Here is a 15927-nt window from a genome sequence, read left to right on the forward strand (position 1 = left end):
AAACATATCATATCGTGCACAAGCACCATAGCGGTGAAAATGGCGTGGATTTGATCACCTAGATTGGCTTCAAACCACATTACATCACTATATCATTGTAAATTATCGACACTGGTGTGCGAAATATTCCTTTATAGAACTGTGTGCTAATATTAAATGATAAATTTTAAAAAAATCAATTTCTAAATAATTTAATATTAAATAATAAAATTAAAAAAATTAATTTTAAAAAATTATCAAAGAAAAAGAAATAATAATTAAAAGAATGAGGATTGAGTTTGATAGGAAATAATAGGGGATGAAGTTGAAAAACAAATTTAATTTATAAATTATTTAAATAAAATAAATATTAATTAAAAAAACAAGGATTAAATATGAAAGAATAGTAAATTAAAGGGCTGTTTTAAAATTTTAAAGGACATGCGTAGATATTGAAAAGAAGAGAGAAAAAAAAATTGTTCAACATCAAAGTGACAAAAAATTGTTCAACATCAAAGTGACCTGTTTTTTGGTAACACTTGCCATCTTACCAAGGAGAAAACACTTGTTGTGGAAGGTAGTGTTTGGTCATCAAATTAACCTCACATGTATTAATAATTTTTTTAATAATATTTATATTTTTAAATTATAAAATTACTACTGATAACAAAAAAAATCGGAGTGAAAATATTAAAATATCTTTGAACATAAGCTAAAGAAAATTCCACTTCTAATGACATTTAAATCATTTAACTATTCTTAAAAAATTAAAAATACAAAATGTCCCTAGGCATCAATTTTTAAAAAATATTTTAAGGAAAATGTAGTTATTTTACCGTGCATAAAAAATAAAAATAAAAAATTGAATTATCCTCCATTAACATGATAATGACTAGTGAAACCTTGTGAAAAGATAATAATACCCCCAATAGCTAGTTATGTAGATTGTTATGTAAAGGGTGAAATTGTTTTTTTTATTGTGGATTGCTCTACTATTTTTCCAATATTTTTAGATTCTCTTACTAATTATTTGACTTACACTCCTCAGATAAGATATTTGCTTTTCCAACAAAAAAAAATTGAATATCTATGCTTTTTTGACATATTTTTTTTTACATAAAAATAAAAATAAAAATAAAAAAACATTATGCATGCGTATAATTAAATAAATTAAGAATGTTCCATGTCAATTAATGAAAAAATAAAGTCATTAACGTTAACTAAAAACAAAATTGAAAAACATTAAGAGATAAATATAGATCAAGGTCATAAACTCAATCGACTTCAATTTTTTTTATTTAACTCTATGATAAGAAAAATAAATATTTGTAAAATTAAAAACAAACTAAATATCAAAGCGCCTGTTTGAGATTGTGAAAAGCATGCAAATACCAAACGAAAAAAAATTATAATACTCAATTCTCAATTAACTTAATGTCAAATAATAAAATTAAAAGTAAAAGGTATTAAATTTAAATAAGAAAAAAACCCAAAATTAAAGGAAAAATAGGAGTGACTCACGACACTAAAATAAAAGACAGGTATAATATTACTAAAGTTTGATATATATATATATATATATATATATAAAAAGCCTTCTTTTTGTTAAGTAAATTTTGTTTTTTGAAAAATAAATTTAAATACCAAATAAAGGAAGCAATAATATTTTTATTATAAGCTTAAGAGGGTTGAAAATACCATCCTTATAAAACTTGGCCGAATTAATTGACTGATCTAGTTGACCCAAAACCCAGGCTAGTTGGATTTTAAAAAATAAAAAATAATAATAAATTAACCCGGTAAAAAAACCATCGCTATAATTTGCTTGACCAGTTGCACATATGATAGGATGAAATAGAAAAAACAATAAGCATACACGAGAAGAAGAAGATTTTCGAATTGAAAATTAAAAAAAAAAAAAAAAAAAACACTATATTATCAGCAAATTACATCTGAAAAAAAAGGGCAGTACGAGAATTGATGGTAAAATTAACAGATAATTTCCATCAATCAATCAAGTGTTTGAGAATAAAATCTGCTTGCCTTTTTTTCTTTTCTGGGTTCTAGACTTCGGGTCCCGGTTTTTGTTTTTCAAGAAAAAATATAATCGGAGAAGAAATATTCTCTTTTGTGCCCTATCGTCTGAAAATTCGTTAACCAATCAAATACAAAAATAATAAAAAAGAAGAAGCATGGTTTGTGATGTCAAAGGAGACAGAGAGAGAGAGATTCTGTGTGCGCAGCGCAGTCTATGGTTTCAGCGCTGTTCCAAGCAACGCTAAATAAAGTCTTTCATTCTTTCTTTACTTGAAGAGAGAATCACTCTGTAAGACAAAACAAAAATAAATAAATAGATTAATGGAGGAAGATAAGGCGAAGAAGAGCTCGAGGCTAGTAGAGGCGGCAAAGGAGGGGGAGGAGGAGAGGCCAGTACGAGTATATGCAGACGGCATCTACGATCTCTTCCACTTTGGCCATGCCCGTTCTCTCGAGCAAGCCAAGAAACTGTATCTTAATTATTTAATTATTATCACTCTCACAATCTCTCTCCTGTTTTAATTCAATTATTGTTTTTTTTTTTTTCAAAATTCGGTTACAAATAATAGTATTAATTAATTTGATAGATTCCCAAACACGTATTTGGTGGTTGGATGCTGCAATGATGAAGTAACTCACAAATACAAGGGTAAAACTGTGATGACTGATCAAGAACGCTACGAGTCTCTTCGCCATTGCAGGTAGGTTTTGCTTTCAATTTTTGAATCTCCATTTCTCTGGTTTGAAAAAAAATAAAAAATTAAAAAGGAAACAAAATGTTCCCAAATGATTAACTGCTATGCATGTTCTTTTCATGGCGTCCTAGATATCACTTTTCATGGATATAGATTGCCGTCGTACTTCAGATGTGCTTAATCTCTCATTACTGGCATCAATGATTTTTCGACAAACTGAATTGTATAGACTGCACACAAGATAGTATTCCTTGCGAAAAAAAATTCCCATTGTCTCTGTTTGGTATTCCTGATTCATAGTGATCTAATGAAAAACAGGGCTAATTGATCAGGTTAATTTTTCACAAGTTTTATTTTCACAGTTTTAATTACATGACTTGTTTCGTACCAGGAACTTGTCTGCTGGCAAAACCTAGTTGTCTACTTTTATCTTAGATATCAAATTTGGACAAGTGAAATTTCTATGTTGGGAATAGAGTGCATGTGGCGTTGACTGACTGTAAATTTTGCAGGTGGGTTGATGAAGTTATCCCTGATGCACCATGGGTTATCACACAAGAGTTTCTCGACAAACATAGGATCGACTACGTGGCTCATGACTCTCTTCCGTAAGGTTAATCAGTCCAAATGGACTTGTCTGCTTGTCTTCCAACAATTAAAAAAAAAAAAATCATGGAAACTGCATGCTTTCATTGTTTTGGTCTTTCAATTTGAAGAAGAAAATCATTGCTGAATTAGATGACATGTTAACTTTTAGTTGAACCATTTGTTAAACTGCATGGAAACTAAATTTATCCCCATGTGTATACGTTTTTTGTATGTGCAGGTGCTGTGTTTAATGCTTCTATTTCTTGTTATGCAACACATGTTCAAGACCTACTTCAAATTAATTTACTGACCCTATTTGTAGTGGTTGCTTCTTTGATTCCTTCCATTTTATCTAAGTTACAACAAGTGCATTGTTGATTCTGTTACATAAAATTGTTCATTTAACTTCGCTATGTTCTTTGCTATTTTAATTTTTCTTGTTTGCCCTCATTTGACATGTTATTTTGGTAGTGCTTTCATTTTGCATTTTGTACCATAATATATGCATTCATGTGCTCTTGAGTGTTTTTTGTTCTTGTTTAAGTTCCTTTTGCTTTTTAATATGTTAATTGTTTTTTGTTTGCCCTAAAATTGTAGTTATACTGATGCAAGTGGGGCTGGAAAGGATGTCTATGAATTTGTAAGTTTAGTGATAGCAGAGCTTTGCTAATCACAAGAATTGTCTCACCATGGTTTGAGCATCATTCCTATCTGGCTCGCTTCATTACTTCATAGCTTTCATCTCCTCTTCCATCACCATGGCTGATCTTTTATGTGCTAGAACTAATACGTAGAAGCTTTTGCTATCATATCGTCAGTGCTACCTGTATTTTCTCACAGCTACGGGGACCATCTTCGTGGTTGTTTCCTCATGCATAAGAGGGAAATATGTTGCTGAGCTGTATATGACTATCTGTTTTACAAATGTTGGCATTACTTGCCTTGGTAAAGACTGGTTCATTGTTTTTATTTTTTAGTTTCTCTTGATTTAACCATCTCGCACATTTGAAACCGTTCCTCTAATGGAAATGGGAAAAATATATTTTTCCATTCTTCTCCTTCAAAATCTATCCGTACTCATAAAAACGCTGCTGTTGGGATACCTTTTACTCACTCAAACTGTTGCTTCTTGACCTTTATCTTGTCTATCAATTTCCTTAGTTGCCATTATAAGGCTTTTCTTAAATGTTCATGACCAAATAATTTTTCCAATTTTCTGTTCATTTCTACTATAGTTTCCCGTGGTTTTGATGACTTTTCATGTGCAGTGAAATCCATATAAACAACAGGATACTCTAATGTTTGACATAATTTCTTGACCTGGCAAATCATGATTACTTAATAGCCTCATCACCATTACAACAAAGTATGACTAGTTTCAACAGAATGCATTTCTACAAAATGTTCGTACAGGTCAAGTCTGTTGGGAGATTTAAGGAAACAAAGCGGACTGATGGGATCTCCACATCAGATGTTATAATGAGGATAGTTAAAGATTATAATGAGTATGTGATGCGTAATTTGGCACGTGGATATACAAGAAAAGATTTGGGTGTCAGCTATGTGAAGGTTTGCTTTACTTTATTTGCTTTCTTTTTTCTAAGTTCTGACCATTGTGTTCTTGCTGGAGAATTGATCTTTTTCATTCCCAATCCTCTTTTACTAGGAAAAGCGGCTGAGAGTTAACATGGGGTTTAAAAAGTTGCGTGAGAAAGTGAAGAAACAGCAAGAGATAGTCGGGGAAAAGGTATGCAAATTGTCTTGCAAAATTGCTAATACTTAATAGTGACCTTGCATGGCATGTGTTTTGACAATTTGTTGCGTGTGAGACTTTGTGCTTCTTTGTTTGAGGGATAGGTACAAAATTGATAAATAATATTATTCTTCTTGTCATGAATTCACCATGCCATTTTGTTTTCCCTTTCCTTGTTTTAGATTAGATGTAATTGTGCGAAGAATAAGGATTAAACCCTAAATATTGTTTCACACATGTGCTGAAGAGTGGAGGCAGTATAGGACAAACTAATTTTAGAAAGACACCAAAATATGGTCTGGCATGCAAACACTATTATGAAATCTAGCAATCATCACTCTAGCGTAGAACTTGACACCAGCCAAGAAATTCATCATTTTTTTTACACTGTATCATCTCTTAATTTAGATTTGCAATAATTATCTGTTGTAAGGATTGTCTTAAGTGCTTTTGTGCAGACAAAATGATTTTGTGAAGCTGGAACTTCAGAAATTTCCTTATGTGCATCCTATATTGAAACACATAAATTTCTCCATTCATCTGGACAAGTTGCATGATTGAATGCTGTTGCAAATATAGGATAGCATGTTGCGAATTAGGATGTGTAGCCTTGAAGCCTTAGGGTTTGTTGCTTGATCATTCATTTTCTTCCCACATTCTTGCTTCTGCAGCCAAGTAATACCATATGAATTTTAGTCAAATAGATTAAGGAGAGGGGGGCTAGAAATTAACTGATTGCTCTCAACAAAACAAGATTTCTTGCTTCACCCGTGTGCAATGGTTGCTCATGTTATGTTGTAGTATAGCATCATTTAGAACTAATGTTTTAGGTTTGAAGTGTCTGACTTTAATCTTTGCCCACTTTCCATCCTGGTGCGATCTGATGTTCAAATTAATTGTTGAAGCAGTTTGGTTATTTGGGTTAAGATTAGACCATATAGCAGCCACCTACTTTATTAAGCACGTGCATATTGCTGTTAGGATCAGTATTGAAAGTGTTTTGTAAGCATAATCTGTTATACTGAACCATCCATTTATTATGCTGGGATCCCTTTTGGATACACATGATGCAAGTTATTAGTGTAATGGTGCTCTAATTGGTCCTTTGGCCTTAGGAGCCTCACTCACCCCATATCTGCCCCCTATCCCTCTTTAAGTTTGCTTCTCATTGCAAACAAACCCTAGTGGTGGTTTTACTTAAAGATGAGTAGGCCTAGCTAATCAATATTCTTGTGAGATGCTACCATTAATGTTGCGCACCACTTCCCATTCAATAGAAGAGAACCAGAAATCAATTATATGCATCACTACCACGTGGCAGATGGCTTTTTATAATTGGATTGATAAATTCTGCCCTCATGCCGCAGATACAAGTAGTCGCTAAAACAGCCTGTGTGCATCGGAATGAGTGGGTGGAGAATGCTGATAGATTGGTCGCTGGATTTCTTGAAATGTTTGAAGAACGCTGTCATAAAATGGTCAGTCGTTGTTTCCTGGCCCGAATTAAGTAGGTGGTAGTGTATGCGCATGGATGATTTCTTTTTGCATGCTTATGGCACCTTTTGGTTTGCATATCTATCAGGGAACAAATATCAGAGAGCGAATTCAAGAGAAACTGACGAAGCAGAAGTTAATAGGGCTTATATATGATAGATACCATGGTGATGGTGATAATGATCAGTACTACTACGATGATGACACAGAAGAAGAATACAGTGACTAGGACATTTGAATAGCTTCTTTGGTTATTTGTTATTTGATAGGAACCGATACTACGGTTTTGATGTTTGTGTAGAAATATGTGACGGTTCTCGTTTGGGAGAGGAATATTGTTTGCAAAATTCGTGCAGTCTAAAATTTGAGGTTGGTCCTCTATGTGAATAAATAAGGGTGTGAATTTAATATCTTTGCAGTTTGTAATTCCCTTTTTCTTGTTACAGGATTTTACATCCGAGAAAAACATGGGTTTGAGACCAAAATGATCCGTTTTTGTTTGTTATAAACGCCCAACTGTTGACACCGATGACTACAGGGCTGCTGTCAGCACTTGCTGCCACAGCCACTGTTGCTGCACCTCATTCACCACATTTATTATCATCACCAGATCTGCAGTCATCATCGCCCCCACCATTTTTCTAACATGTTTCGTTAAAATGATAAGCCAGGGTCTAAATCTCATCTGATAAATATGAGTCTTCTTCTTCTAATCTTAGCCATGATTTTTTCTTACAGAGGACTCAAGCTCTACGTTCTTGAAATGTCTATGAGTTCAGAACATCAACATGAATTGCACTGTTAGTCAACTGAAGCCAAGAAAGGTGGTACCAGCAGCAAGATGGAACTGCAAGAACACGTACGGTAACCTCAATGTCTCAAATGATTTGAATTTTCACCACATGCACATATCCTTCCATTCAAATCAGCAAGTGGAATTGAATGGGAGCAAAGTAGGTGGTGGATATTGATTCCTTAGACGTGCAACGACAAAACACCCCACCAGACATAAAGAAGAAGAGCAATCTGGTCATTATTGTCCTATGCCATTATTGCTTGCTTTATATTGTCCTACAGGCTTCCGAATCATCATGTCGAAAATCCGTGCAATTGCAAGTCCTTCACACATACAAGGTGGAGGTAACTTTCATGATATCTTTCTCAGCAACAAATGTCCAATCCATCTTCGAGATTGCATTTTCCTTAAGGTTTAAGAGTTTAAAATTTGACACACTTGGGCAATGATGCAATGAAAAGACAAGGGGTGAGAGAATTAATAGCAACCCATCCTTTTTTATAGATTGCTTAGAAGAAAAAAGAGGAGAGAGAATAAAGAAGTAGATGGCATGATAAAATATAAAAAGAAATCCCTTCAATTGAATCTCTTCTTCTAATTCCGTTCAATTAAAAAAAAAATTGTGAAATTGAGTAGTGGATATATTCTTACGTTATTGATGTCCAACCATATTATTCTAGTTTTAAATTATTTTTTTAGATATTTTTGAATTATTTTGATGTAATTATTTTAAAAATAAATTTTAAAGGATAAAATAAAAATATTTTGATGCATTCCTTGTAATTTTAATTTTGATGCATTCCTTTTAATTTAATTTTTTAAAAGCTAATTTAATTTTAATTTAATATTAATATTAACTTCAAATTTAAGCGTCTGTTTGGGAGTTCTTTTCAAAAGCACTTCCGAAAAAATTTGATTTTTTTTTTTTAAAATTAATATGTTTTTGATGTTTTCAAATCATTTTGATGTGCTGATCTCAAAAATAATTTTTAAAAAATAAAAAAAACATTATTGGCATGCTTTTTCAAGTGAAAAACACTTTAAAAAACAACAACAACCACACTTTGACATCCACTAATGAAAGAATCACACGGTAGTACCATTTTACCTGCACAAATTTATTTCAAAAGAAGATGAAGCAACATAAATTTCTTATCTTAAAATTAGAACCAATGAGAATAAGCTATGAAGCTATTGAAAGTTTATGCTTATTTGATGCAAAAACTAGCTTGCTCATACTTGAAACTGGTGAATAATCCTCTGAAGCTATTGAGATGTTGTGGAATAAGAGGAAAGAATAAATGCAATTTAAATTGACAGAGAAACAAAAAAGACTAAACCAAAATAAAACAAAAAATAATCCACCCTCAAACTAAGAGAGTTTCTTGACGTAAGGAAGCAGAAGCAGAAGATGCAGAGCAAAGAAAATAGGAAACCTAAATAAATGATATGCGGCATATGCCCTATGTGTACTTGCAGCCCAACAGGGAAAATCAATGTCAGCTGCTGCTATAACAAAAGAAACATGACAAATTTTAAAATGGTGGCCATTCAGCCACGTCTTCCAAACACAAATAAAGAGTGAAAAAAAATGGAGAGGAGAAACAATTCTTGCAATTGGAGTTTCCTTGCAATTCTGTTTAACACACTACAAGAAATAATGATGCAAGAATCCAGGCCAGGGCTAGCCAATTAAGAAGAGGAGAAACACACACACACACACACACACACACATATATATATAAACACTCAAACTAATTTTTGACTTCGTTAGACAGTGACTATCTGCTCCAGAGAAGGCACTGGTTCATCAATGGACTTGAGCCTTTGCCGACAAGTAGGACATGAAGAGTGAGAGAGTAGCCACTTGTCGATGCAATCAACATGGAACTCATGGTTGCATTTAGGCAAGACCCTTATTTTATCACCGTCGGTGAAGTCTGCTAGGCAAATAGCGCAACCTGAAGTTGATGATGGTGAACCTTGACGGGCATAAGTTGAAGTTGGCAAACCTACCATTTCTCTCTTCCTTAAACCGGAGTTCTGTCTGCTAGAAGATATCCATCCTGCTGTTTCCGTTACCGTACGTTGTGTGCATTGAAATACACATTGTAACATGGAATTGAGGCCCAAGGCACAAACGAAGGCGCATAACATTGCAGCAACTATGACCATTACATTGAAATCCATGGTCGGTTCCTGGGATTGATCATGGCATGAAGGGGCGCTCATTGTGGGACTGAGTGTGGGAGACGGTGAAGCTTCAGCCATGAAGAAGGGAAAGAGAATTTGAGAGAAAATGAAAGGCAAGTATGGGTGGTAGAGAGGGAAAAGGTGGAGAGGAGAAACACACGTAGCAGATGTTACATAAAACACCAAGGGAACATGAATTCAAGGACAAGGAACCTCAGTGGATGGTGGTTTCAAGATGATTGGTGAAGTGTTGGCCTGGGATATGCTTACTTGATAATCCACTGTCTCTCTTGCTTTTTGTTTATGCGCTTTCCCAGAAAGAAAAAAGCATCTCTCCCTCTTGAACATTTTCCCCGATTCCTAATGGTTGCTGTCATCAAGTTGCATCACACAACAAGTTTTTGGAAAAAGTAGACGACTAATTCTCAGCAGGATCTTCACTGGAGTTGAGCAGAAGCCCGCAAGCTTCTGCCAGATATTTCAGTGGCTGCTGTGTTCTTTCTTTAGAGAAGTGCATCGCAAGTTCTTGAAATTTATCTTGGCTGAGAAATTTTTTCAACAACGACGTGAATTAGAAAGGATCTTAGACTTACATTTATACTGTCGCAAGATATATTGAACCTAATCAATTAATAAACAAATTAACATCCGGTGGTGAGGCTTGTTTGGACCTTCCTTGAATTTTTGAACTTGAATTTTGGATGCAACATCAAAGAAAATCCTTCATTCTAAAAGCTGAATTTGATTAATCTTATGTCATTTAAAAAAAAAAAAAAGATTTAAATTTTTTTTATTTTGTTTGTTTTAAATTAATATTTTTCAGTGTTTTTAGATCATTTTGATCAGTTAATATTAAAAATAATTTTTTAAAATAAAAAAAAATATTATTTTGATATAATTTCGAGTGAAAAATACTTTGAAAAACAATCACAAAAACACTCTCAAACACACTTTTAATATATATATATATTCTTAAAAACAACAAGAAATTAAAATTGTTTAAAGAAAAAACTTAGTTTTAATTAATGTGTGATTTTATTTAAGTATTTCTAGTTTTATTTTAATTTATTATTTGCATGTCTGAACTCTCAGATTTTTTTTTAACAAGTGCTTTGGTAAGATTTTGTCAAAAATATATGTCAATGTGCCTATTAAATTGATATACGGCATGTGTGCGCACATGCCATCTGTGCAAGAACTTTTCATCTAATTTATTATTATGTGTTTGTACTTTCTTTTTTCTATTTAAATATTTATTTTTGTTTTTTCTATTCATTACCATAAAATCAGAAAACTATAATTAAACACCCATAGAAAATATTATGTCACTGTTTTTCGGACGGAAATTGAAATGAAAAATTTTCATTAGTAATTTCAACAAAATAAAAAAATCTCAACAGCATTTGTCGATGGAATTTTCATCAGGATATTTAAATTGAATTAAAACTCGACAATTCTTCTCCTCTCCCCAGTTCTTCTTCCTCTAACAAAGCAAAATAATAGCCAAACACGACAAAGCTTCCCCCTCAAAAATCTAACAGCCACCCTCCTCCACTCACAAATCCAACGCAGGGACTGCCTCTCCTCTACCAATATCAAGTTTGAGGGTGATTTTGTTAGGGTTTTAATGACTAAATTTACTTTAAATTTCTTGGGTGTCTAGTTTGCTTTTGTGTTTTAACAAGTTAAAACTGTGTAGTTAGCAGTTTTAATTAATTTTTTTATAAAAAATCTTGACAGTTGAGTAGTATTAGTTTTGATTATTTCTCGCAGTTTAATTTATCATGTGAAGTTTTTTTTTTTTTTTTTGCTGAAAGAAATTTTGAATGACCTAGGCTGGGAATGATCTCTAAGCTTTACAATGACTGATCTTTGTGGATCTCACCTTCCTTTGGGTTTGCACGACATGTAATTAGTAAGTAAGGCTAAATTCTTCTGATTATTTTGGGATCAGTAAATAATTAATGTATTTTGTGCGGTGCAAAGGGAAGGGATCCAGGGATCGAGGTGGTACTTAATTTTATTTTATTTTTATTAAAATATAAATAAGTATTATAAATAAAAAATAACAAAATTAAAAAATCAGCAAGCCAAATATACAAGCATGTATAAAATAGTGAAATCGACCAAAAAAAAAACAGTTTTCCTTCAACAAGCAGTAAATACATCATATATATATATAAATATATAACATAGACGTTAATATTTGATAGGTCAATAGTACCTATACCATAAAGAAATTGCTAGGGATAAAGATAAGAGTTTATTAAAGAAGATAGAGATAAAATATTTAGCTAAATTAATTTTATATAATAAATGAATATTACAAAAAAAAAGAAAAAAAAAAAAAAGAGAGAAGGTCTTAACGTTTTAGTGTGGGAGCACATGTCTATCTTTTTCTTTTTTATACAAGTGATTGTCCAGTCTTCTAAATTAACACGTAACCATCCACATTTGTCATTTAATCTAAGTAGCTAAAAAGATAAACAAAACAATCACTTTCCCATATAATTTTTAATTTTCTTGAATTATTCAAATTCTAAAGTTTTTATACAGGTTTTAAAATATCAAAAATGGCTTAACAAAGTTGATTTAAACCCCTAAATCTTTCCTTTTTTTATTCAATGGCCTTATGTAAATAATCATCCTAGAAACAGAATGTTAGAGATTTGTCTAGTATATTAAAATAATATTTTGGTAAATCATAAATAAATAAAAAAGATTAAGGAAAATAAAAGGAGATAAAAATACATAAATTTACGTGGATGGTAAATTACTTACTCCATGGATAAAAACAAATCAAAATTTAAAGAGATACAACAAATAGAGCATCATACTCAAAATCTCAAAAAATTCAATTATATATTAATGATCCAGGATTTATCAATATTTTTTAAACAATTTTTCATTAATTCAAAGCTCATTTTAATGACAGCCCAAGCCCTAGAAGGTCTCTAGGCCCAAGTGCTTGGTGCGCAGCCTATCACCCTGATGCCTAGATAATGCATCTGAGCCTCGGCACTAGGCATTCTACATGGGCATAAGCACAAGGCATTCATACAGATTATAGAGCTCGAGGGCTCAAGAACCACACTTGATCCTAAACGCTAAGCACCAGGTTGAAGCTAATACTACCATAAAGTATTTCTCCAAGTATTTTTCATCTAAAAGAAGCTTTTTTTTTTTTTTTTTGTTATGGCAAGCACCTTTGCACATGAATACTTCAGCGATGTGCTTTAAGATATATGTTCCTCTTTTTATATAGAGAAAAATTAAGAATCTCATCAAAGAAATTAGATACATCTTTAATTCTTTGTGTATTTTTTTTACAAAGACTTAGGGACTACTAATAAACTAAAATTTATTAGTATTTTATAAATAACTTTTTATTGGCCTAAGGTTTGTTTTAACAATAACCTAGGCTTTAGAGGGTTTCTGCCAAAAAGTTCATATCTGGTTTTATGTCATGGGTTTGACACCCTTAAACCCAAACAATACGCCTATCTTGGGCTCTGAAGAGCTCAGGTAATATTAGGTGCATGCCTAACTCTTGTTGGCTCGAGCACCACACTTGAGCCCAAGCACTAGATATGCGCGTAGCTCCTACGAGTCTAGGCAACGTATCTAAAGTGTCTAGCATGTGTCTGGCATCTATTGAGTCCAAGCCACACGTCTAGGCTGAGTAAGTGTTCTAGTGCCTCTTGGACCTTGTGAATTAGACTCAATACCTAGTCTTTATGAATTATTTTTTTTTAATATGATTTAAGCTTTTTAGTCTGGATCCTATTCAATCTTCACCATTAGGTGTATAATAGTCTCTTATAGCCTACCACATTTCTATCTCATTAAAACATGTGTTAGAGATATTTATCCCTCATTAATATTTTTATAAGAGGTATTTATCTCTCATTAATGTTTATGTTAGAAATAATTATTTTTTATTAATACAGGTGTAAGATATATTATCTCTTATTTATGTTATCAGGGTGTAATGACTCTCCATCCTCTTAATTCAAGCAAAAAAAAAAAAATAACAGTTTATGATGTATAATTTGTCAAGTTATGCTTTTTCTTCTCTTTTTTTTTGTGCTAGGCAGAAATTTGATACAACTAGATAAGTTGATGTGCAGAAACATAGTTGTTTTTTTATGCAAATAGTATTTGATAATTTAATCGAAGGTAGAAATGGGGAAAAAAAGCTCAACAAAATAAAAATAAAACATGGTGTTATAAAGTATAAAGAAAACAATATATACGAACGTAAAGTTATGGCTTTATCCGTCATTAATTGCAGAAATGTGATATATATATTCAATGTTGAGTAAAAGCAAAATTGAATAATTACAAGTAGTTGATCTCTTCAACCATGCTACTCTGATCAACCACCACAGAAACAACTGCACTGACGACCTTGTTGCTCTCCACGACCACCATGTTATCCGATACATTGGTCACTGCATGCACTACATTCCCAGTCGGTACACCTTCAACATAGAACGAATACTGGAAATTACTAATTTTGTTAGGGAATATCAACACCGACGAAAAATCCGCCACCCACCTCGTTCCATTTCCGGCCACAGTTAGTTTCCCCACTGTTGATTTCAAGCTCATGCTCCTCACATTGTTACGTTCAATCACCACTTGATCAATTATAGTGAAATTTCCATCTAATTCCACTATTGGGTTCAAGTTTCTGCCTTCCCCTTTAAACATGTTGTCCACAATGTTTAATCCAGAGATTTTGCCATTGATTGACTGTAAAACTATATAGGCATCTCCGATGAACAGCCCATTTGTGACTTGAACCTGAACTGGGTCTTCCATGACAATATTGGTGAAATCTAAGTAACAATTGTTTATCCTAGTTAAAAATGCAGTTGGTTTTACTATAATTCCTACGCCACCAAAAACATTAGCCTTGTTGTAACAATGCACCCCTGTCAGAATATTTGCCTCTCCTCTTAATAGAACACCGATGGCTGCTGAGAAAACTACAACATCAGTGATTGAATTATCATTACTTTCAAGATCAATGGCAGTGCCTGAAAATTTATTCTCGTTTTTATCCCCGCCAATTGTTGGATGCTGTCCAAGGAAGGAGCTTGATATGAAGGTCTCATGGCCTTCTTTGACCAAAATCCCTTGTGTTGTGAAGTGTATAAAGAAGCAATTATTAATGCGAGTTCTGACTGAGTTCATCGTGAAAATGCCTCCGCCTCTGTAGTTCGAATCAAAGAGAATATCCCTGAAGGTGATGTCTTCATAATAAACCTTTTTGTTATGCATCGTAGACTTTGGTGACCATAGTTCAATAAGATGCCTATCGCCGGGAAAGGTTTCCGATGCTCGCAATGTCCCTTTTTTCACCTAATTGTAGAGCATTTTTCATTATCAGTATCTTTGGTTAGAGATTCGTAATTTATATATACGCTAATATGAATTATCCAAAATTTAATTATAATTTATGCGAAGGGAAACAAATACTTCTGAAGGACATGCCAAGTGTCGGAAGAGTTTAGACTTCATAAAAAAAAAAAAAAAACTTGCACAAATCTTATTCAATCTCTTAATTAGCACGCGAAGAGTTTTCATGCTCCAAGGTTAAATAACTCTGTTCCACTTTCCTCCCGTTTCAAATTTAAACCATCTTTTTTTCTTCAGAGAAAAACATTGTTCCGATGAGATAATTGAAGAGAAATTAATCTAGTCATGCGTAGAAGAGTGCTAACCACAATGTTGCCTCCACCAGAAGGAAACCTTATGGGTTTGCTGATCTTGTAGTTTCCACCTTGCAAGTCAATTACAACACCACCCAAGTCATGCACATCAGGCAGCAATTCTAGCCCATTTTGCACTTGAAAAGCGTCGGATAAAGCATCCATTATGGCGTCACAACTCTCCTGTGCGCCGGTTGGATCTGCTCCATACCCAATTGGATAAAATACTCTCCCTACATTCTAACAATTCAATGACATCCAACGAACGTTATTTGATCAAATAAAATCCCAGTAAAAAAGCAATATGCACACACACATTCACATATGTTTGTTACCTGTATATGAAGTCGATCAATGTAATACAGAAAGAAAGTCTCACCTTTTTGGTGTTTGGTGCCTTAGGAAATGACAAGGTGGCATTGACAGGACGATAGCCTTCCATTTCTTGTAGCTTTTTCTGGAGTTTTATCGTCATGATCTGTCGTGTGATAGAACAAGTCGCACCTTGTACAAGAATTAATACAATAAAACAGCATGCTGAGAAAGGTTCCATTGTCTTAAATTTACGCCACTCCGAGGGAGGTCATGGGTTAACGTGCAATTCTTTGGCCATGTTAAGCAGAAAACATGAAAAGATGTAAAAGGAAGGAGAGAAAGAAATCTACATGGGAG

General features: G+C 33.2%; 2 protein-coding genes across 4 annotated transcripts; one reads left to right on the forward strand and one right to left on the reverse strand.

The window, feature by feature from the left end:
- The first annotated feature begins 1920 nt into the window (after positions 1 to 1920).
- LOC118062834 (choline-phosphate cytidylyltransferase 1) lies at positions 1921 to 7773 on the forward strand. 3 transcript variants are annotated; one of them, XR_012169426.1, is made up of 9 exons: positions 1927 to 2486; positions 2604 to 2717; positions 3224 to 3319; positions 3897 to 3939; positions 4713 to 4868; positions 4966 to 5046; positions 6420 to 6530; positions 6635 to 6915; positions 7285 to 7773. XR_012169426.1 is itself a non-coding variant. In XM_035076690.2 (8 exons), the coding sequence occupies exons 1-8, from the start codon at positions 2338 to 2340 to the stop codon at positions 7306 to 7308; spliced, it is 774 nt and encodes a 257-aa protein (XP_034932581.1). In that variant the 5' UTR covers positions 1921 to 2337; the 3' UTR covers positions 7309 to 7773. The 3 variants fall into 3 exon arrangements, 2 of the variants coding, with proteins under 2 accessions (XP_034932581.1, XP_034932580.1); XM_035076690.2 differs by lacking the exon at positions 6635 to 6915 and having other exon boundaries at positions 1921 to 2486; XM_035076689.2 differs by lacking the exon at positions 7285 to 7773 and having other exon boundaries at positions 6635 to 6958.
- Positions 7774 to 13876: 6103 nt separating this feature from the next.
- Positions 13877 to 15730, reverse strand: LOC118062847 (polygalacturonase QRT3). Its single transcript, XM_035076710.1, has 3 exons — positions 15635 to 15730; positions 15268 to 15495; positions 13877 to 14905 (listed from the first exon to the last, which is right to left on the reverse strand). Exons 1-3 carry the CDS (start codon positions 15728 to 15730, stop codon positions 13877 to 13879), a joined length of 1353 nt encoding a protein of 450 aa, XP_034932601.1.
- Between the last annotated feature and the right edge of the window lie 197 nt (positions 15731 to 15927).

Source organism: Populus alba, chromosome 3 (genome assembly GCF_005239225.2).
Source record: "Populus alba chromosome 3, ASM523922v2, whole genome shotgun sequence".
NCBI classification, from domain to species: Eukaryota; Viridiplantae; Streptophyta; class Magnoliopsida; order Malpighiales; family Salicaceae; genus Populus; species Populus alba.

Bases quoted from the DNA above. Each gene is read 5' to 3' on its own strand.
- LOC118062834 (XM_035076689.2), top strand. From the start codon at position 2,338: ATGGAGGAAGATAAGGCGAAGAAGAGCTCGAGGCTAGTAGAGGCGGCA. The intron at 3,320-3,896 runs GTAAGGTTAATC...CTAAAATTGTAG, and splicing joins GTGGCTCATGACTCTCTTCC to TTATACTGATGCAAGTGGGG. The intron at 4,869-4,965 runs GTTTGCTTTACT...CTCTTTTACTAG, and splicing joins TGGGTGTCAGCTATGTGAAG to GAAAAGCGGCTGAGAGTTAA.
- LOC118062847 (XM_035076710.1), bottom strand. From the start codon at position 15,730: ATGACGATAAAACTCCAGAAAAAGCTACAAGAAATGGAAGGCTATCGT. The intron at 15,496-15,634 runs GTGAGACTTTCT...TTGAATTGTTAG, and splicing joins AGGCACCAAACACCAAAAAG to AATGTAGGGAGAGTATTTTA. The intron at 14,906-15,267 runs GTTAGCACTCTT...CTCTACAATTAG, and splicing joins CTGGTGGAGGCAACATTGTG to GTGAAAAAAGGGACATTGCG.